This window comes from Alosa sapidissima, chromosome 14, assembly GCF_018492685.1.
Source record: "Alosa sapidissima isolate fAloSap1 chromosome 14, fAloSap1.pri, whole genome shotgun sequence".
Classification (NCBI taxonomy): domain Eukaryota; kingdom Metazoa; phylum Chordata; class Actinopteri; order Clupeiformes; family Clupeidae; genus Alosa; species Alosa sapidissima.
Genome location: NC_055970.1, coordinates 14,682,220 through 14,697,933, shown reverse-complemented (window position 1 = coordinate 14,697,933; position 15,714 = coordinate 14,682,220). Strand labels below are relative to the sequence as shown.

Here is a 15,714-nt window from a genome sequence, read left to right as displayed (position 1 = left end):
GCACTATTTAGGCAGCAAAGTATCCACTGAATTCTACGTCATGTACTGTAACATTGATACTCAAGTCCTGTTTGATACTCGTGTTCTGTCACACTGATTGATACTAATGTCTTTTGTTCTATAACACTGATACTCATGTCCTGTGTTCTGTAACACTGATACTCATGTCCTGTGTTCTGTAACACTGATACTCATGTCCTGTGTTCTATAGCACTGATGCCCGTGTCCTGTACTGTAACACTAGCGCTTCTCCTGTGCTGATGCAGGCGATGTCAACAGAGAAACGTTTGCGCGAAGAGCAGGACAGAGGGGGCGTGGCCTGTTTGGAGCCACTCCTCCCTAATGACCTGGACCAGGAGGAGAGGGAGAGAGTGAAAGAGAGCGTGCTTGTGTACGAGGGCCTCAACTTCAACCTCAAACAACACACCGGTAAGACACGCCCACACGCTTATGATTAATACTGTACAACACGCACGCACACGCTTATGTTTAATACTGTACAACACACACATGCTTATGATTAATACTGTACAACACATCAGTAAGACACACGGTTATGTTTTTATACTGTGCAACACGCCGGTAAGACACGCACACACGCTTATGATTAATACTGTACAACACACACACACGCTTATGATTAATACTGTACAACACACACACACACTTATGATTAATACTGTACAACACACCAGTAAGACATGCACACGCTTATGTTTAATACTGTGCAAAATGGTCAGTTACGTTTGGAACCAGTGTGGTAAGGTGAGAATGATTTGAAAATGTAAATCTGTGTCATCAGAGACTGAATCAAATTTGAGTAGAATCCAGGGAATTCGTTCACTGGAGGAGGGATGGAGGTGTTTTTTCATGTGTGTGTGTTCGTGTTTGTGAGCGCGCGTGTGTGTGTGTGTGCATTCGTGTGTACGTGCGTGCGTGTGTGCGCGCGGTGTTACATCTGTATCTGTGTCTACCTGAACCCCCTAGATCGTCTGGCTGCCCTGAACAAGAGTCTGTCCTTGTGGGCGGGGCTGGTGGTGGAGGGGGCGGTGCCAGTAGTCAGACATCCCGCCCATACTGCTTCCAGCCTCCTCCTACTGGCTTCACTCTATACGCTCATGAGCAAGGTGAGTGTCACATGATCAGTAACCTAATTTAAAGGTGAGAGTCACATGATCAGTAACCTAATTTAAAGGAAAAAAACACGCAAGTGAACTGCGGAAACAGCTGCTGTTCGTTCCTCTCCAGGTTTGATGTCAACAAATAATAGTAGGCTAATGTTGAAGGCGCAGCCAGGAAAACAAATAATAGTAGCCTAATGTTGAAGGCGCAGCCAGGAAAACAAATAATAGTAGCCTAATGTTGAAGGTGCAGCCAGGAATTTAACAGGAAATCGCATTTGTATGTGTACGTTTATTAGCACACCCAATTTTGTGCAAAAAAAACGTAGCCTACATTATATTTTAGCCAAGGAACCAAATGAAACACACCAGCGAGGTAGCTCGCTGTTACCTTCAGTTATCCCAGAGAAATTCCACGCAGGGTTTCGTTTTTGTTTGCTATATACAGCCAATGCCCTCAAACCCTGTGTTGCTAACATACCTAGGCTGTGAAATTAAGGTCTATCCTACTCTTGGGTTTAGTGGCATTTGAGTAATAGGATACACAACCATTTACACCTGGAGATAGTACCTTGTCATTCCTGTAAAGCTCACCAAAATCATAGAAATTATCATTACAAGACACTTATCTCCCAAAATTCAAGAGAGATTTTGTTCGAGTTGTTTTTGAGCATTTATTTTAACAAATGACATGGAAAACGTAATGAATTTCATCCACATATCCTTATGCACAACGCTACCAAGTTAGCTTAAAACCTGAGACTTTCCAGCCACACAGGCCTTCACTCACAGCCTTAACATGACAGGCACTCAGTTTGGCTTGCACAACACCAATACAGTGTAATGACATGATGGATATAAAAGATGTCTATACAGTTGATACATTTTTTTATAATAATAGTTTCTCACAGGTCTGACTGGCCTGATTAAGCTTTAATTTTAAATAGTTTAGCTCACAGGTGAGATGTGGCCTAATTCAGCTTTAATTTTCAATAAAATTTTCTGTGTTGTGCCATTTCATTTTTGTCTCATTTCAATTTCTAATAATTATGCAAGTAGTAATTACTATTAGGCCTACTACTACTACTATAGTGTTAATGAAAAAGGTGAAAGAAAAACAAGAATAATTTTGTCTATAATGTGACCAGTTCAAGTACCGCAATAATCATGCTTTGTAAATGACCTCTTTTCACAGCAGTAAAGTTGCACGCATAGCTCTACAATAAAAGCTACGAGGGCAATGACATTTTTATTTATTTATGGACAACATACCGGCGGGAGACGTGTGCGGCCATGCTATGGGAAACACTGGAAGGGGTGTTGCGATTCTGCCTTACGCAATGCATATCGTTACAGCCCTAGCTATGATCCATTACACCACTTGTGTGTGTGTGTGTGTGTGTGTGTGTGTGTGTGTGTGTGTGTGTGTGTTTTTGTGTACGTGTGTGTATGTACACAAGAAGTGCTGTGGTTTCACATACAATAACTTGACACTGTAGTAATGGTATTTTTTTCCTTTAGAGGTCTTAAAAAAAGTCTTTAAATTTGTACTTTAAAATGTACACTTTCCTCTTGTGCTTCCCTCTTTCAGCCACTAGAGGCTCTGCAGAGCTACCAGCTGGCTCACCGTTTGTCCTGTTGCCTTGGTGATGCCCAGAGCAGTGCCAGTGCCCTGTGTCACTGTGCACGTGTACTGATGGACCTTGGAGAGTGGGAGAGCGCACAGGTAAAAAAACACACACAATAAAAGCCTTCTGTTGATTACAGTTGAAGACTGCATTTGGTACATTCGGTACAAATGGAACCCAACGCCCTGTACCTAAACGGTTCGGTATGGAACCTAATGTCCTGTGCCTAAACGGTCTGGTATGGAACCTAACGTCCTGTACCTAAACGGTTAGGTGTGAATACATGTACCTTTACACCCCTAGTTAGTACCCGGATCGACTTATATGGGCAAAGATGGCGGCTTTGAATGGGGAATATAAATCCCAGTGCCACTTCCTGGGTTTGAAAATGAACATTATTGATATAGTCAATAATCCTGCAGTAGTCAATAGTCCTGCAGTAGTCAATAGTTAGTCCTGCAATAGTCCTGCAGTAGTCAATAGTCCTGCAATAGTCAGTAGTCCTGCCTATCCAGTTCTACTTATGGATCAGTGGTTGGATCATTGTCCAGTATTTTCCATCAAAACAACAGTCTCTTATGTCGATTACATAACATTCTTATATTATGTAATTTTTGAATGTTTTACACTTAAAAAAAAACCTTTTGAAAATGTACCGTTGTCCAACTAATATCATTCATATCTGTGTGTGTGTGTGTGTGTGTGTTCAGGTGCACCTGGAGCAGGCTGAAGAATGCATCACCAAAGCTGCTGCTTCCAGTAGCATTACGATCATCTCCATGACAATCAAGCTGCTCAGAGCCTCCATCTTCTACTGCACTGGGGAGGTAACACACACACTCCTCACACAGACACCTCTACAGATACACACACGCACAACACACTCCTCACACAGACACCTCTACAGATACACACACGCACAACACACTCCTCACACAGACACCTCTACAGATACACACACACACACACACCTATACACACTCGTATGAACAGGCACCTCACACACACACAGCTCTACACACACACAATAATGAACACACACACTCATATGAACACACTCCTCACACACACACACACTCACTAATATGAACACACTCCTCACACACACACCTCTACACACACACACACACACACACACACACACACATATGAACATACTCCTCACACACACACACCTTAACACAAACACACACACACTCATATGAACACACTCCTCACACAAACACCTCTATAGACACACACACACACACACACACACACTCATATCAACACATCTGCTACTGCACTGGGGAGGTAACACACACATGCACACACACACATCTCTACACACTATGAACACACTTCTCACACAGACCCCTCCCCCACTCCTCACACACACACACACCCATATGAACACACTCCTCACACACGCACCTCTACACACACACACACACACTCATATGAACACACTCCTCACACACACACCTCTATCGTTGTGTGTGTGAGGAGTGTGTTTGTGACGTGTTTGTCTCCACCCCCCCACCCCCCACAGGTTGATCATGGTGTGTGTGTGAGTGTGTGCGCGTTGTGTTTGGTGACGTGTGCCCCCACCCCCCCACCCCCCCCGGTTGATCGTGGTGTATGTGTGTGTGCGTTGTGTGTGATGTGTTTGTTTCTCTCCCCCCTCACAGGTTGATCGTGGTGTGTGTGTACTGTGTGAGGTGTTGTGTGACGTGGAGAAGAAGCACTCAAGGAGTTTCTACATGCTGAAGGCTCAGGCTCTGCAGACAGCGAGCACCTACCTTAGTCTGGACACACACTCCCTGCCATCAGAGCTACGCAGCAAAATCACCCAGCACGGTACACACACACACACACACACACACACACACACACTGCCTACTGAACTATGCAGCATTTATTTCAGGACAAAAAGTCAACAACAACAACACATTACATTTATATAGTGCTTTCATTTGTGGTGGTTAGTGAGGTCCCCTCTTCCATGTGATGCGCTTTGAGTGTCGAGAAAAGCGCTATATAAATGTAATGTGTTGTTGTTATTTCAGGACAAAATCTTTATTTAAAATTTAAAGTTGCTTCAGTGAGTCTAGAGACAAAAGTTCTCTTAGGGGAGACACAATAAAAATGTATCACATTTGCTAAGTATACCAAGTTTGTCTCTAACAGAGTTGACAGATTTTTCAGAACCCTTTTGCAATTCTGTAAGCACATAATGTAATCTGAAAACTGCTGCCTTGATTAAAAAACAATGCAACTGATCTCAGCTGGTATTCTGCCTATAATGGAGTGGAATAGAAATTTCTAAGTGACCCCAAACTTTTGAGAAGAAATGTACAGATCCAAACACTGACAAAAGTTAGGGATGTAACAATGCACCGTGAATCAGCGAATAATCCATAAACATGTGCGAAGATTACAACCAGTTGGGATAAGAAATGAATCGCAATGCATTTTTTAAACAGAATATGCCATAATCTAGCCTAGAAATCTCGACGCACCCTAGCGGCAGCAAATGTAATTTGCAGCCAGAGTAGTCTAGCAACTCTCCGTTGGCTCGCGAGCTGGAAAAATCAAACTTCGATCAGGCCAATCACATCGTGTACAGAGTCGGTGGGCAGGCTTAACATAATGACAGCTGAGTTGCAACAGTCCGATCCATCCTGGACATGTGCGGTGGTCTTGTTGTCATGGTTAGTGGGGTAAGGAATACATTGTGGGTTATGGCTGGATGGGTACCACGTAGCCAGGTTAGGTCTTATGAGGACTTTGGAGAAGTGACCGTTTTCCTTGTAGTCTGAAGTTTGTCCAATGATGTGTGCTCTGTGAGGGCTTCATTTTGAGGCTGCTCTCACATGCTCTCACACCTGGCTGCTCTCGCACCTGCTCACACACCTGGCTGCTCTCACCAGAGCTAGTGAGCGGAGCTGAGCGGAGCGAATATCCCGCTCCTCGCTCAGGAGGCTGTTCACTTAGCCGCTCCTCCGCTCAAATTCACGTCAGGCCGCTCCGCTCAATTTCACTCCCTGCTCCACTTCAAAATCCTCCTGTTCCAGTGAAATCGCTCCATGCTCGCTCCAATTTAAAAGAGGGAGAAATAATCTACAAGCCGAATTGTTACCTTAGAAAACTTAATTCCCAAAGAACTAAGAGCAACGGCAATGTCACTCATAGATAGCCTAATGCAACACCGACAGTGCAACAACGAACAAGCTTGTCAATACACATAAGCCTAAAACTAAAGGGATCAGTGGGATTAATTGCCTAAATAATACAGGTTTAGCATCGTGTGTAATCCTTTTTGTGTGGGGGGCTGCATCCACCCCTGTATGTGTAGTGTGTGTGTGTGTGTGTGTGTGTGTGTGTGTGTGTGTGTGTGTGTGTGTTTGACCTGCCTAGTGTGTGCTGTTCTTGTGGTCTATGCTGCATGCTAGCCAATAAAAGTGGCTTTCGAACCAAGCTCTTGCTAAGCCTAGTCCTTTACATTACTATGGCCAATATCTTTGTTTTAAAATGTAACGGTCTTGGTTTCATTATGAAGACATGAATTCAGGGTGGGTTTGGCCATGCCTCAGACTCGTTGTGTGAGCGGTATCGGAGCGAAATTGGAGCGGAACAGAACGGCCGCTCCGGCCTCTAAATTAAAAAGCGCTCCACGCTTCAACAAAATTCCATCCGCTCCTCGCTCGCTTGCGCTCCGCTCCGCTCACTAGCTCTGGCTCTCACACACCTGGCTGCTCTCACACACACACCTGGCTGCTCTCACACACACACCTGGCTGCTCTCACACACACACCAGGCTGCTCTCACACACACACCTGGCTGCTCTCACACACACCTGGCTGCTCTCACACACCTGGCTGCTCGCACCTGATGTCTAGCTTGTGTGTGTGTGTGTGTGTGTGTTGTTACAGGGCTGATTTCTCCAGATGTTAATGTCTAGCTTGTGTGTGTGTGTGTTACAGGCCTGATTTCTCCAGATGTTGCTCAGTATGAAGGCATGAAGCTCTTGCACAGTTTGGTTGTCATGTTGCTTGGAAAAGGGTTGTTTGGTGCGTCCAGTTCGAACAGCGACAGCAACAGCACAGCACAAGATAACACAGGTGAGTGCGAGTGAGTGAGTGAGTGAGCGAGGTAGTCCGAGTGAGTGAGCGAGGTAGTCCGAGTGAGTGAGCGAGGTAGTGCGAGTGAGTGAGCGAGGTAGTGCGAGTGAGTGAGCGAGGTAGTGCGAGTGCGTGTGAGAGTGTGTGTGTGTGTGTTTCTAAGTCCAAATTTTCAATGGAGACAAAAGTGATAAGAATCATTGCGATATTGAGCTAGCATGGTTATAGTGGCTATGTGCATTGCAAGCTTATCAACATGTGCTCACGTCATTACAAGCTTATTGACATGTGCTCACGTCATTATAAGCTTATTGACATGTTGTCACATCATAGCAAGCTTATTGACATGTCACGTCATAGCAAGCTTATTGACATGTTGTCACGTCATTGCAAGCTTATCAACACGTGCTCACATCATTGCAAGCTTATTGACATGTGCTCACGTCAGATTAAACAACGTTCCAAGTCCTCTGTGTGTGTGTGTGTTGCAGGTGATGGGTTGCTGATAAAGTACCAGCTGCTCTCTGAGGTGTGTGTATGCGCGCGGCGGCTGGTGTGTGTGCGCAGCAAGGCTGGTTCCGCTCACGAGGCTAAAGTCCAGTGCCTGGAGGCTCTCAAGCTCGCCAGCAAACTACAGAGCATCAACCAGTAAGGAGTGTGTGTGTGTGAGTGTGAGAGAGCATCAACCAGTAAGGAGTGTGTGTATGTGTGTGAGAGAGCATTAACCAGCAAGGAGTGTTTGTGTGAGAGAGCATTAACCAGTAAGGTGTGTGTGTGTGTGTGTGTGAGAGAGAGAATTAAACAGTAAGGACTGTGTATTAGGGTTGTGCATATCGTCCATCGTGATGGTTGACAGACATCACGACGGGAAGCAACCATCGTGATGCCAGGCACTAATTCCTGCTGTAGGCTAAAACATAAAAAAACCTTTCCCTGGAAATGAAATTGAGCCTACATTAAAGGCTATCAGCCAAACAGTTATCACTTATTACAGTCTTGTAAAATAAAAGACTTATTAGTCTACCGTATTATTGAAATAATTCCTGATTGTGACGTGAAATTGTCTTTTATGTCTCGCAGTAGACCTATAGCCTACAATGAACGTAAGATATGTCAGTGTTTCTCAAAGTGTGGTCCGTGGACCACTGGTGGTCCGCAAGCTAGCCCAAGTGATCTGTGAGCAGACGTGGTAAAATATAATATAGATGAGTTGTTTGCAATATTGAACTAACTTGTATGTAAATCCAAACATTTCTACAACACTGCCTATGTAAGCCATGCCAGTTTAAATATATTCATATTAAACATATGAATTCTCTGACACAATAAGCAAGGTGCAAATACAATCAAAGTGGATCAGTGAGTAGGAGGCTTATTGTGTAATTTACTATTGAAGTAGGTCTACTTTATTTTCTTTAGCTAGGTGGTCCGTGAGGCTTTTTTTTTATTGATTAAGTGGTCCTTGGTCTGAAAAAGTTTGAGAAACACTGAGATATGTAGCCTAATGTTTTAGCAGAAAAATAGTCCTAATGAATTATTATTGTTACGACTAGGACATTCTAGCGCTCTAATATTTTTGCGAGACTACAGCACTGAAGCGCCAAATTCGTTCTTCTCCTCTGTGTTAAAATAAACCATTTTTTCATTAGTTATAGGATCAGAAGGTAGACTATCCATCTTTCACTGTAAGGCTTGTACAGTATGTCATGTATTTAGCAAAAGCCCCAGACAGCAGCAGAGTGGTAATCGGGATTCGTTATTTGTAGAAGTTTTTTACTTCGCCCTCCTATAGCCTGGACTGTGCGATCACAGCCCCTTACTTTCACTTCACTGGCCATGCCTCATAGTCGGCATGGCCAAGCCTAATAACGTGGGATGCATAGCATACTACTTAAGATTTTAGTCTTAAGCAGACTAGATCATCGTCCATCACAATGTTTTTTACACATCGTCAAATGCCAATTAAGGGGACATCGACCAACCCTACTGTGTGTGTGTGTCAAACAGTAAGGAGTGTGTGAGACCATTAACTAGTAAAGAGTGTGTGTGTGTGTGAGAGAGAGCGCGAGAAAGAACATTATGGAAAACTGTTTTTTAAGAATAACCAAGGGTCTATTTGTGGATTATGGGGGTAAACTTTTGTTAGAGACCAAAGTGAAGTTAAAGGTGCAGCCAGCAATTGTACACAATTTCAAGCCCATACATGTTTTTAAAGGTGCAGCCCTTAAGTGTACATGTTTTTGTCACATTCAGCAATCATCTCTTCTCAACCGCCGGTCTCTGTAGCAGCCCAGGTGTCTGTACTGTAGCAGCCCAGGTGTCTGTAGAGGTTATTCAATGTGCTTTACATAAACAAAAGCAAACAGGAATAGCTGATAAAAGCATAGAATGGCAATAGTCAAAGAATAGTTTAAAAAGCAAAGAATAAAAAAAAAATAGAGTTTATAAAGTTAAGAATAAAAGACCAGACCATTTGGTCCGAACTAAAGAGGTTGTCTCGGTGCAAACTAAAGAAGTGGTCTCGGTCCGAACTAAAGAGGTGGTCTCGGTCCGGATCAAACTGATCCATGGTTCGGTTCGTTGGCAGTGTGAAAATACTGTGTGAAATGGACTTTCGGACCAATTACAGGAAGTTGAGGCCGCTAGCTACGAAATAACGGATAATAAATAGCCTAAAATGTGCTTCGGAACGATGCATACGGGGAGGGGAGATCATATAGGCTATTTAATTAGAATTTGAAGTCTGACAATTTGGTCTAAAAGTCAATTAGAAAAAAAAATGTTAAAATACCGACATCTACAACATTTTTGGAGAGGATGAGAGAGAGGGGATACGAAGGACTTCTGGAGCTTAAAAAAATATGTGCTAGAAAAATTGCAATGTGAAACCATTAACTAACCGGATCAAATGTATTCAATGTAACTAAACACAAACGTTGGTTCAGACCTTGGTCCGGACTGTCAGGTGTGAAAACGCCCTTAGTCTCATAGTACGGGGAAGCCGTGGCCCACTGGTTAGCACTCTGGACTTGTAACCGGAGAGTTGCAGGTTCGAGCCCCGACCAGTGGGCTGCGGCTGAAGTGCCCTTGAGCAAGGCACCTAACACCTCACTGCTCCCCGAGCGCCGCCAATGTAGCAGGCAGCTCACTGCGCCGGGATTAGTGTGTGCTTCACCTCACTGTGTGTTCACTGTGTGCTGTTTGTGTTTCACTAATTCACTGATTGGGTTAAATGCAGAGACCAAATTTCCCTCACGGGATCAAAAAAGTATATATACTTATATATACTTAGTGATTTTTTGCAAGGTTTACCACCTTATAGTTAGGAAAGTGATAGCATTGCATTGGTAGTAGCTTTTTGTGTTTTATCACCCTGTATATGTCTACAGCTGATTATTATTTCAATACTTTTTTGTATTGGAAGTTTTCTGAAATAGTATGTAAATGAGCCATTATCTAATGAAATATGCAATAATATTTTTATATTAATAAAAATAATATTATTTTTCAATATTTTTTTCAATAAGGTTTTTGTTTTTTATTTTGGAGACATATTAGAGATTAGACATTACAAAATATTTCTCTGTAGGCATACAATGGATATAAAGAGGCTGATGAAACACAAAAAGCTTTCTAATTGTAGGGTGGTATACCTTGTCAATACAATACTTGCAGGCAAGCTTGCTACGTCAAAGTAAATCGCCACTTTAAACCACTGACAAACTGTTACACCTCTATGATACTGGGGAGAGGGTCAAAATATCATTACACCTCTATAATACTGGGGAGAGGGTCACTTAAAGGGTCAATTAAACTCATTATTGTCCAGTAATAGATCCTATTGTGTTCTTAGACCGGAGTTGTCCTTCAAACCAGTAAGGGTTGTGTGTGTGTGTGTATGTATGAGAGACAGAGATTTGACCAGTGCAAACTTTTGTGTGTGTGTGTGTGCGTGTGTGTGTGTATAGCTGTGCTGATCTGCTAGTGTGTAAAGCGGAGTTGGAGTTGCTGAAGGGGGCGTCTGAAGAGAGTGCTCAGGATCTACAGAGAGTCAAAAACCTACTGGAGTCTTGCACAGGTATCTCTCTCTCACACACGCACTCTCTCTCTCACACACACACACACACACACACACACACACACACACACACACACACACACACACACACACACACACACACACACACACACACCATACCTGCACTAGTCTAGTCACCTTTCGGCGAAAATCACAATTTTTGAATCAAAATATGTCATTCACGTGAATCGTGTAGATCCGAAGAGTTTTTTTATTTTTTTTGGCGGGGGGGGCGGCAACTTAGTCTGGAGTGAGACTATCGTCGATTCCATGCAAGATTTATAGACAAGTGATTGGCCTCTCTTTGTGCTATTTTTGAAGACCTACCTATCAGTTGTTTCTGAGGGCGGGCTTTATCTCTCTCACTTTCTGTTACGCATTGCCTGCCTGCTATGGCCTGCAGCAGCGATATGACCAAGGAAAAAAAGAAAATGTTAGCTAACATACACGGGCCACATGCTACACTCTCTCTGACTATAAACTCAAGGTAAAACATCATATTGTTAGGCTACTTTTCTCTTGCCCTCGGTGGGTTAAATGAAAGACTTGCTGAGGTGAGGTTAACAAGTGTTTACTCGCAAATTCACGTTCCTGCAGCTGGCCGTTTTGAATTGCTTTGCGAAACAAAACGAATCTGCACTGAGTGCGATTGTGAATTTAGCTCGGCTTAATAGTTTAATATTGTCTTGGAAAGTTATTGCTTGTTCACGAGTTATTTCATTTAGCATTATATTTTCCATGTGTCGATGATGGTTAGACATGACGTTCTCAGGGAGCGCAGACCTTTCCAAGGCCAAATGTAGTTATTTGCAACAAATCTGAAAGTGGACCTAGCAAAATATTTTGGCTTGCTCAGTGATAGGTGTTTAATTTGTTTGTTTTCTGTGTAGCATATAGATCATAACTCTTGATAATTAGCGCGCAAACAAGCGAGACCTAGGCTTCTAGAGTAGACTGATAACGCACCTATTGCTGAGACCCGCCCCTTTAGTTGGAATGTGATCATTGCAGCCTCAGTAGACACGAGAGGAGCAGAAAGACACCAACATAACATGAGGGATAGATGTATTTCTTCACAAAAAAATATCAAATAATAATGGATTGAAAAGAGGTACTAATAAACCAGACATGCTAGAATAGAGACCATACACTCTCTCTCACTCACACACACACACACACACACATTCTCACACACACACACACACACACACTCTCTCACACACACACACACACACACACACCTTAGCAGTGAAATCTGCCATCACTGTGAGCCATTACTAGGCAATATGTTGCAGTTAACCACTAAAGTCCTCCCACCTTCCTGATCCCGTGTATGTGTGTCTGTGTGTATAGATTCCTCAGGTGGGCGTGGCTCTGACATGAAGCTGAATCTGCGTAAAGTCTTGACGCCAATGGACCTCCAGGCTCCGCCTCCACAGCGTCAGGAGGAGGAGCATAATGATGACACTGATGGGCTCCTGTCCTCTCGGCAAATCCCAAGAATCGTAGTGGAAGGTGTGGGTGTGGCCAGTGGACAGGGCTCCTCCCCTCCCCTGAAGCAGTGTTCTGATTGGCTGCGGAGCCTGAGCCATACTGCAGAGTGCGTGTGTGCGGTCTGCTCTGACCTGACGCTGGGGCGAGTGTGTGTGAGCTGGGCATTGGCCTCCGCAGCTCTTTCCTCTCTCACACACACACACCCCAAGACCAACTCCAGCACTCACACACACTCACGCGCTGCCCTGCGCCTGTACCGCCTGTGTGTGCAGCGCTGCCAGCGTCTCTCCCACACGCTGGCCAGAAAGCTCCAGAGCCTCCCCCTCACACACACACACACAAGCACCCCCCTTCATCCACTGTTGCGTGTGCCGGTGGCGCGAGCGCTGGTCGGACAGGCAGAGAGCATGATGGGACGGCAGCCGCAGCTCAGCCCAGAGCTGCAGGGTGTGCTGGAGAAGGGGTTAAAGGTCACGACCCCAAGAGGTCACGCGTGGGCGGAGCTGCTGACCCTCAGGGCGGAGCTGCTGGCGCTGAGGGGAGTGGCCTGTTGCCTAGCGATAGCTGCGAAGCAGCAGGTGTCTGTGGAGGATCTGTTCTCGGGGGTGTGGTCTTGGAACCCCCCGAAGAAGAGGGAGCACAGCGGCGTGTGTGAGCCACAGGAGGAGCTCACACACACTCACACTCCGAGGGCAGCGTTTCAGACGCCCGCCAGAGGAGCTAGAAGCTCACAAAGCTCCGCCCCCAAGTCCTCGCTGAGGCCCCCCCCCAGCTCCACCCCCTCCGTGTTCAAGACTCCGTGTGCCCCAGGACACCGCCCCAAATCTGCGGCCGCCTCCCTCAGTGTGTTTGAGTTCCCAGGAGGCAGTCCCGAGCACTCACACACCCGTGCCCGCACCGCCCCAATCACGCCGCGACTCCACGCCGGAAAGAAGGCCAGTGGGCGTGGCTTCCAGGTGTTTGAGGACACCTCACCCACAGAGGTCGCTGCCCCAAAAGCACCTCCTGCTCCGAGACGAACCAAACGCTCCAGATTCAAGGTGATGCACAACACAAACATACACACTCACACGTTTACCAAATGCTCCAGTTGTGTGTGTGGGTGGTCTTTAGTGATGAGACCGATTTTGAGTCTGAGGTGTGTGTGTGTGTTAGGGCTGTAACGATATGCGATTCCAAACCTAAATCGCAACACTCATCCATGAACCTGTGTCGCGTAGTGTTGCACGGTGTATCGATACTAGAAAGGTATCACGATGCCATTTTTAGAATGGATACTTTATCAAAATAATAACATTCTGTGTCTGTGTGGACTGCTCCCACTCTCCATGCTCCTTGCATGCGTCTAGGCAAGTGGGTGTGTCAAGAAGGCAGCTCTGAGTGAGTGAGTGCGCAGCATAGAACTTGGCTAAAGGAGAATTCCGGTGTGATATTGACCTAAAGTGTGTTGAAACATGATACCGAGTGTGAACGTATGTCTTATAGCTCATCTCGGCTTGTCCCCTGCACTCCGAAATCTGGCGCTAGTTAGCCAATGCTACCAACAGGTTTTCAAAGGGGGTGCCTCGGGCATCGGCCTAGCCATGCAAATAAATCACTGTTTTACACCATTTACGAGGCTCAAAGTAGCTCCACACTTTATTCAGGGTTCCCGCGGATCCTTAAAAAGTCTTAAAAAGTCTTAAATACAACTTTTGGTTTTTAAGACCTAAAAAAGTCTTAAATTGTCGGGGATGTCTTGAATTTTCGAAAGGGAGGTATTAAATTTGCGTATGGGACCGCCAGCGAGTGAGCGAGTGCAAGAGAGCGAGTGAAATGTCTCCATCCATCCGAACGCAATTGTATAAGTGACTATATAAGGCTACGGGAGATGTGTATGGCCATCTAGAATCTTTGCTCGGATGCAGCATGGTTTCACAAACTATGGACGCGAAGACTGCTGGTCAAATTATGTGCAGTGCTTCTGTCACTCGTCTGATAATTTGCTGTGCAATTTATGAAGGAACCACGGACTGACTTGCATTTTCGCAATCAGAAGGAAATACTGTACATGTTAAGTTGATCTGTTTGCATCTTTCCAGCGTGTGTTGCTGGCCTAGCCTAGGGAAGAAAATATCTGTCTAAGTTATAATACCTGTAATATCTGTCAGCAGCTTGCTTGCCAGCCTTTCCCAGTAGGCCTACTTCGCAAAAGTTGTGAAATATAACCGCATATTTTTTTTTTGATTGTCGGGGACTGGCTACATAAAAAAAACGTGCGTTCATAATACGTGCGCGCTTGAGATCAAACCAGCAATTTTCAGCAGGAACCGAGGAGGACCTCTCTCTTAATTAATTTAAAACAAAACAATGGTTTTACAATGTTTCAGTCAAGCTTTGGTTTGTTTAGATACAACTGGTATGCAAAATGTAAAGTAGTGGATTAATTTTAATTTGCTGTGCTGTATATGGGACATATGATGCATATGGGAATAGATGCACATAGTAAATTATATAAAGTAGGCCTATTAAAATATTTAAATAGCTTAGTCTAACTTTGAAAAAAAATATTGAAGGGAATCCAGTCCAGTGCACATGTCTTTAGCAAGTAATATAGGCTACTACAGATACAGGTGAAGAACAGTCAGTCTCAGCCAGTAAGCACAACCAGATATGTACAACCAGCTTCAAAAGCAAGCAGCCCAGACCCTAAAATTGGGCATTTATAGCTGTGAAGGTAATTCACACAATTATTTTTCTTTCGCCAAAATATATTTCGTAACTTCTGTAGACATCCAAAATTGGGTGGGGGTTAAAATTAGTTGAAAAAAAAACTGTTGCATACAACAATTTTAAGTTGTCGTATGTATCTTTATGTCGTGGTATAGTCTTAATTTTTCCATTAAGATGTCTTGAAAAGGTCTTAAAAGTCTTTAAATTTGCACTTGGAAAATGTGCAGATACCCTGTTTATTGGTAGACTGCCAAAGGCCCTGACATTTAAAACGAGACATTGAGAACTTTGAAAACGCACTGGTAGTTTATTTACAAGACGATTTATACAGACAGTACCTTCAGGAAGTTTACCGTTCGCCGCCCTCTTGAATTTAGTCACGAGTATGAATGAACAGGTATGATAAGGGATCAGATTCCAAAAATAATTCTGTGGAAATGCATGGATTCCAGTTGCTTCCAGCAACTGGAAGCAACGAATGAACAGGTATGATAAGGGATCAGATTCCAAAAATAATTCTGTGGAAATGCATGGATTCCAGCAACTGGAATCCATGCATTTCCACAGAATTATTTTTG

The 15,714-nt window shown here is 44.2% G+C and overlaps 1 protein-coding gene across 1 annotated transcript in view; it reads left to right on the top strand.

Annotated features, from left to right (window-relative positions):
* Positions 1-15,714, top strand: part of espl1 (extra spindle pole bodies like 1, separase) — a 55,255-nt gene that overhangs the window by 18,820 nt on the left and 20,721 nt on the right. The window contains exons 12-20 of the mRNA XM_042061346.1: positions 267-429; positions 988-1,127; positions 2,713-2,847; positions 3,460-3,576; positions 4,420-4,588; positions 6,715-6,852; positions 7,344-7,500; positions 10,821-10,930; positions 12,284-13,464. Coding sequence (XP_041917280.1) covers positions 267-429; positions 988-1,127; positions 2,713-2,847; positions 3,460-3,576; positions 4,420-4,588; positions 6,715-6,852; positions 7,344-7,500; positions 10,821-10,930; positions 12,284-13,464 — 2,310 coding nt within the window. The remainder of the gene's footprint in view (positions 1-266; positions 430-987; positions 1,128-2,712; positions 2,848-3,459; positions 3,577-4,419; positions 4,589-6,714; positions 6,853-7,343; positions 7,501-10,820; positions 10,931-12,283; positions 13,465-15,714) is intronic.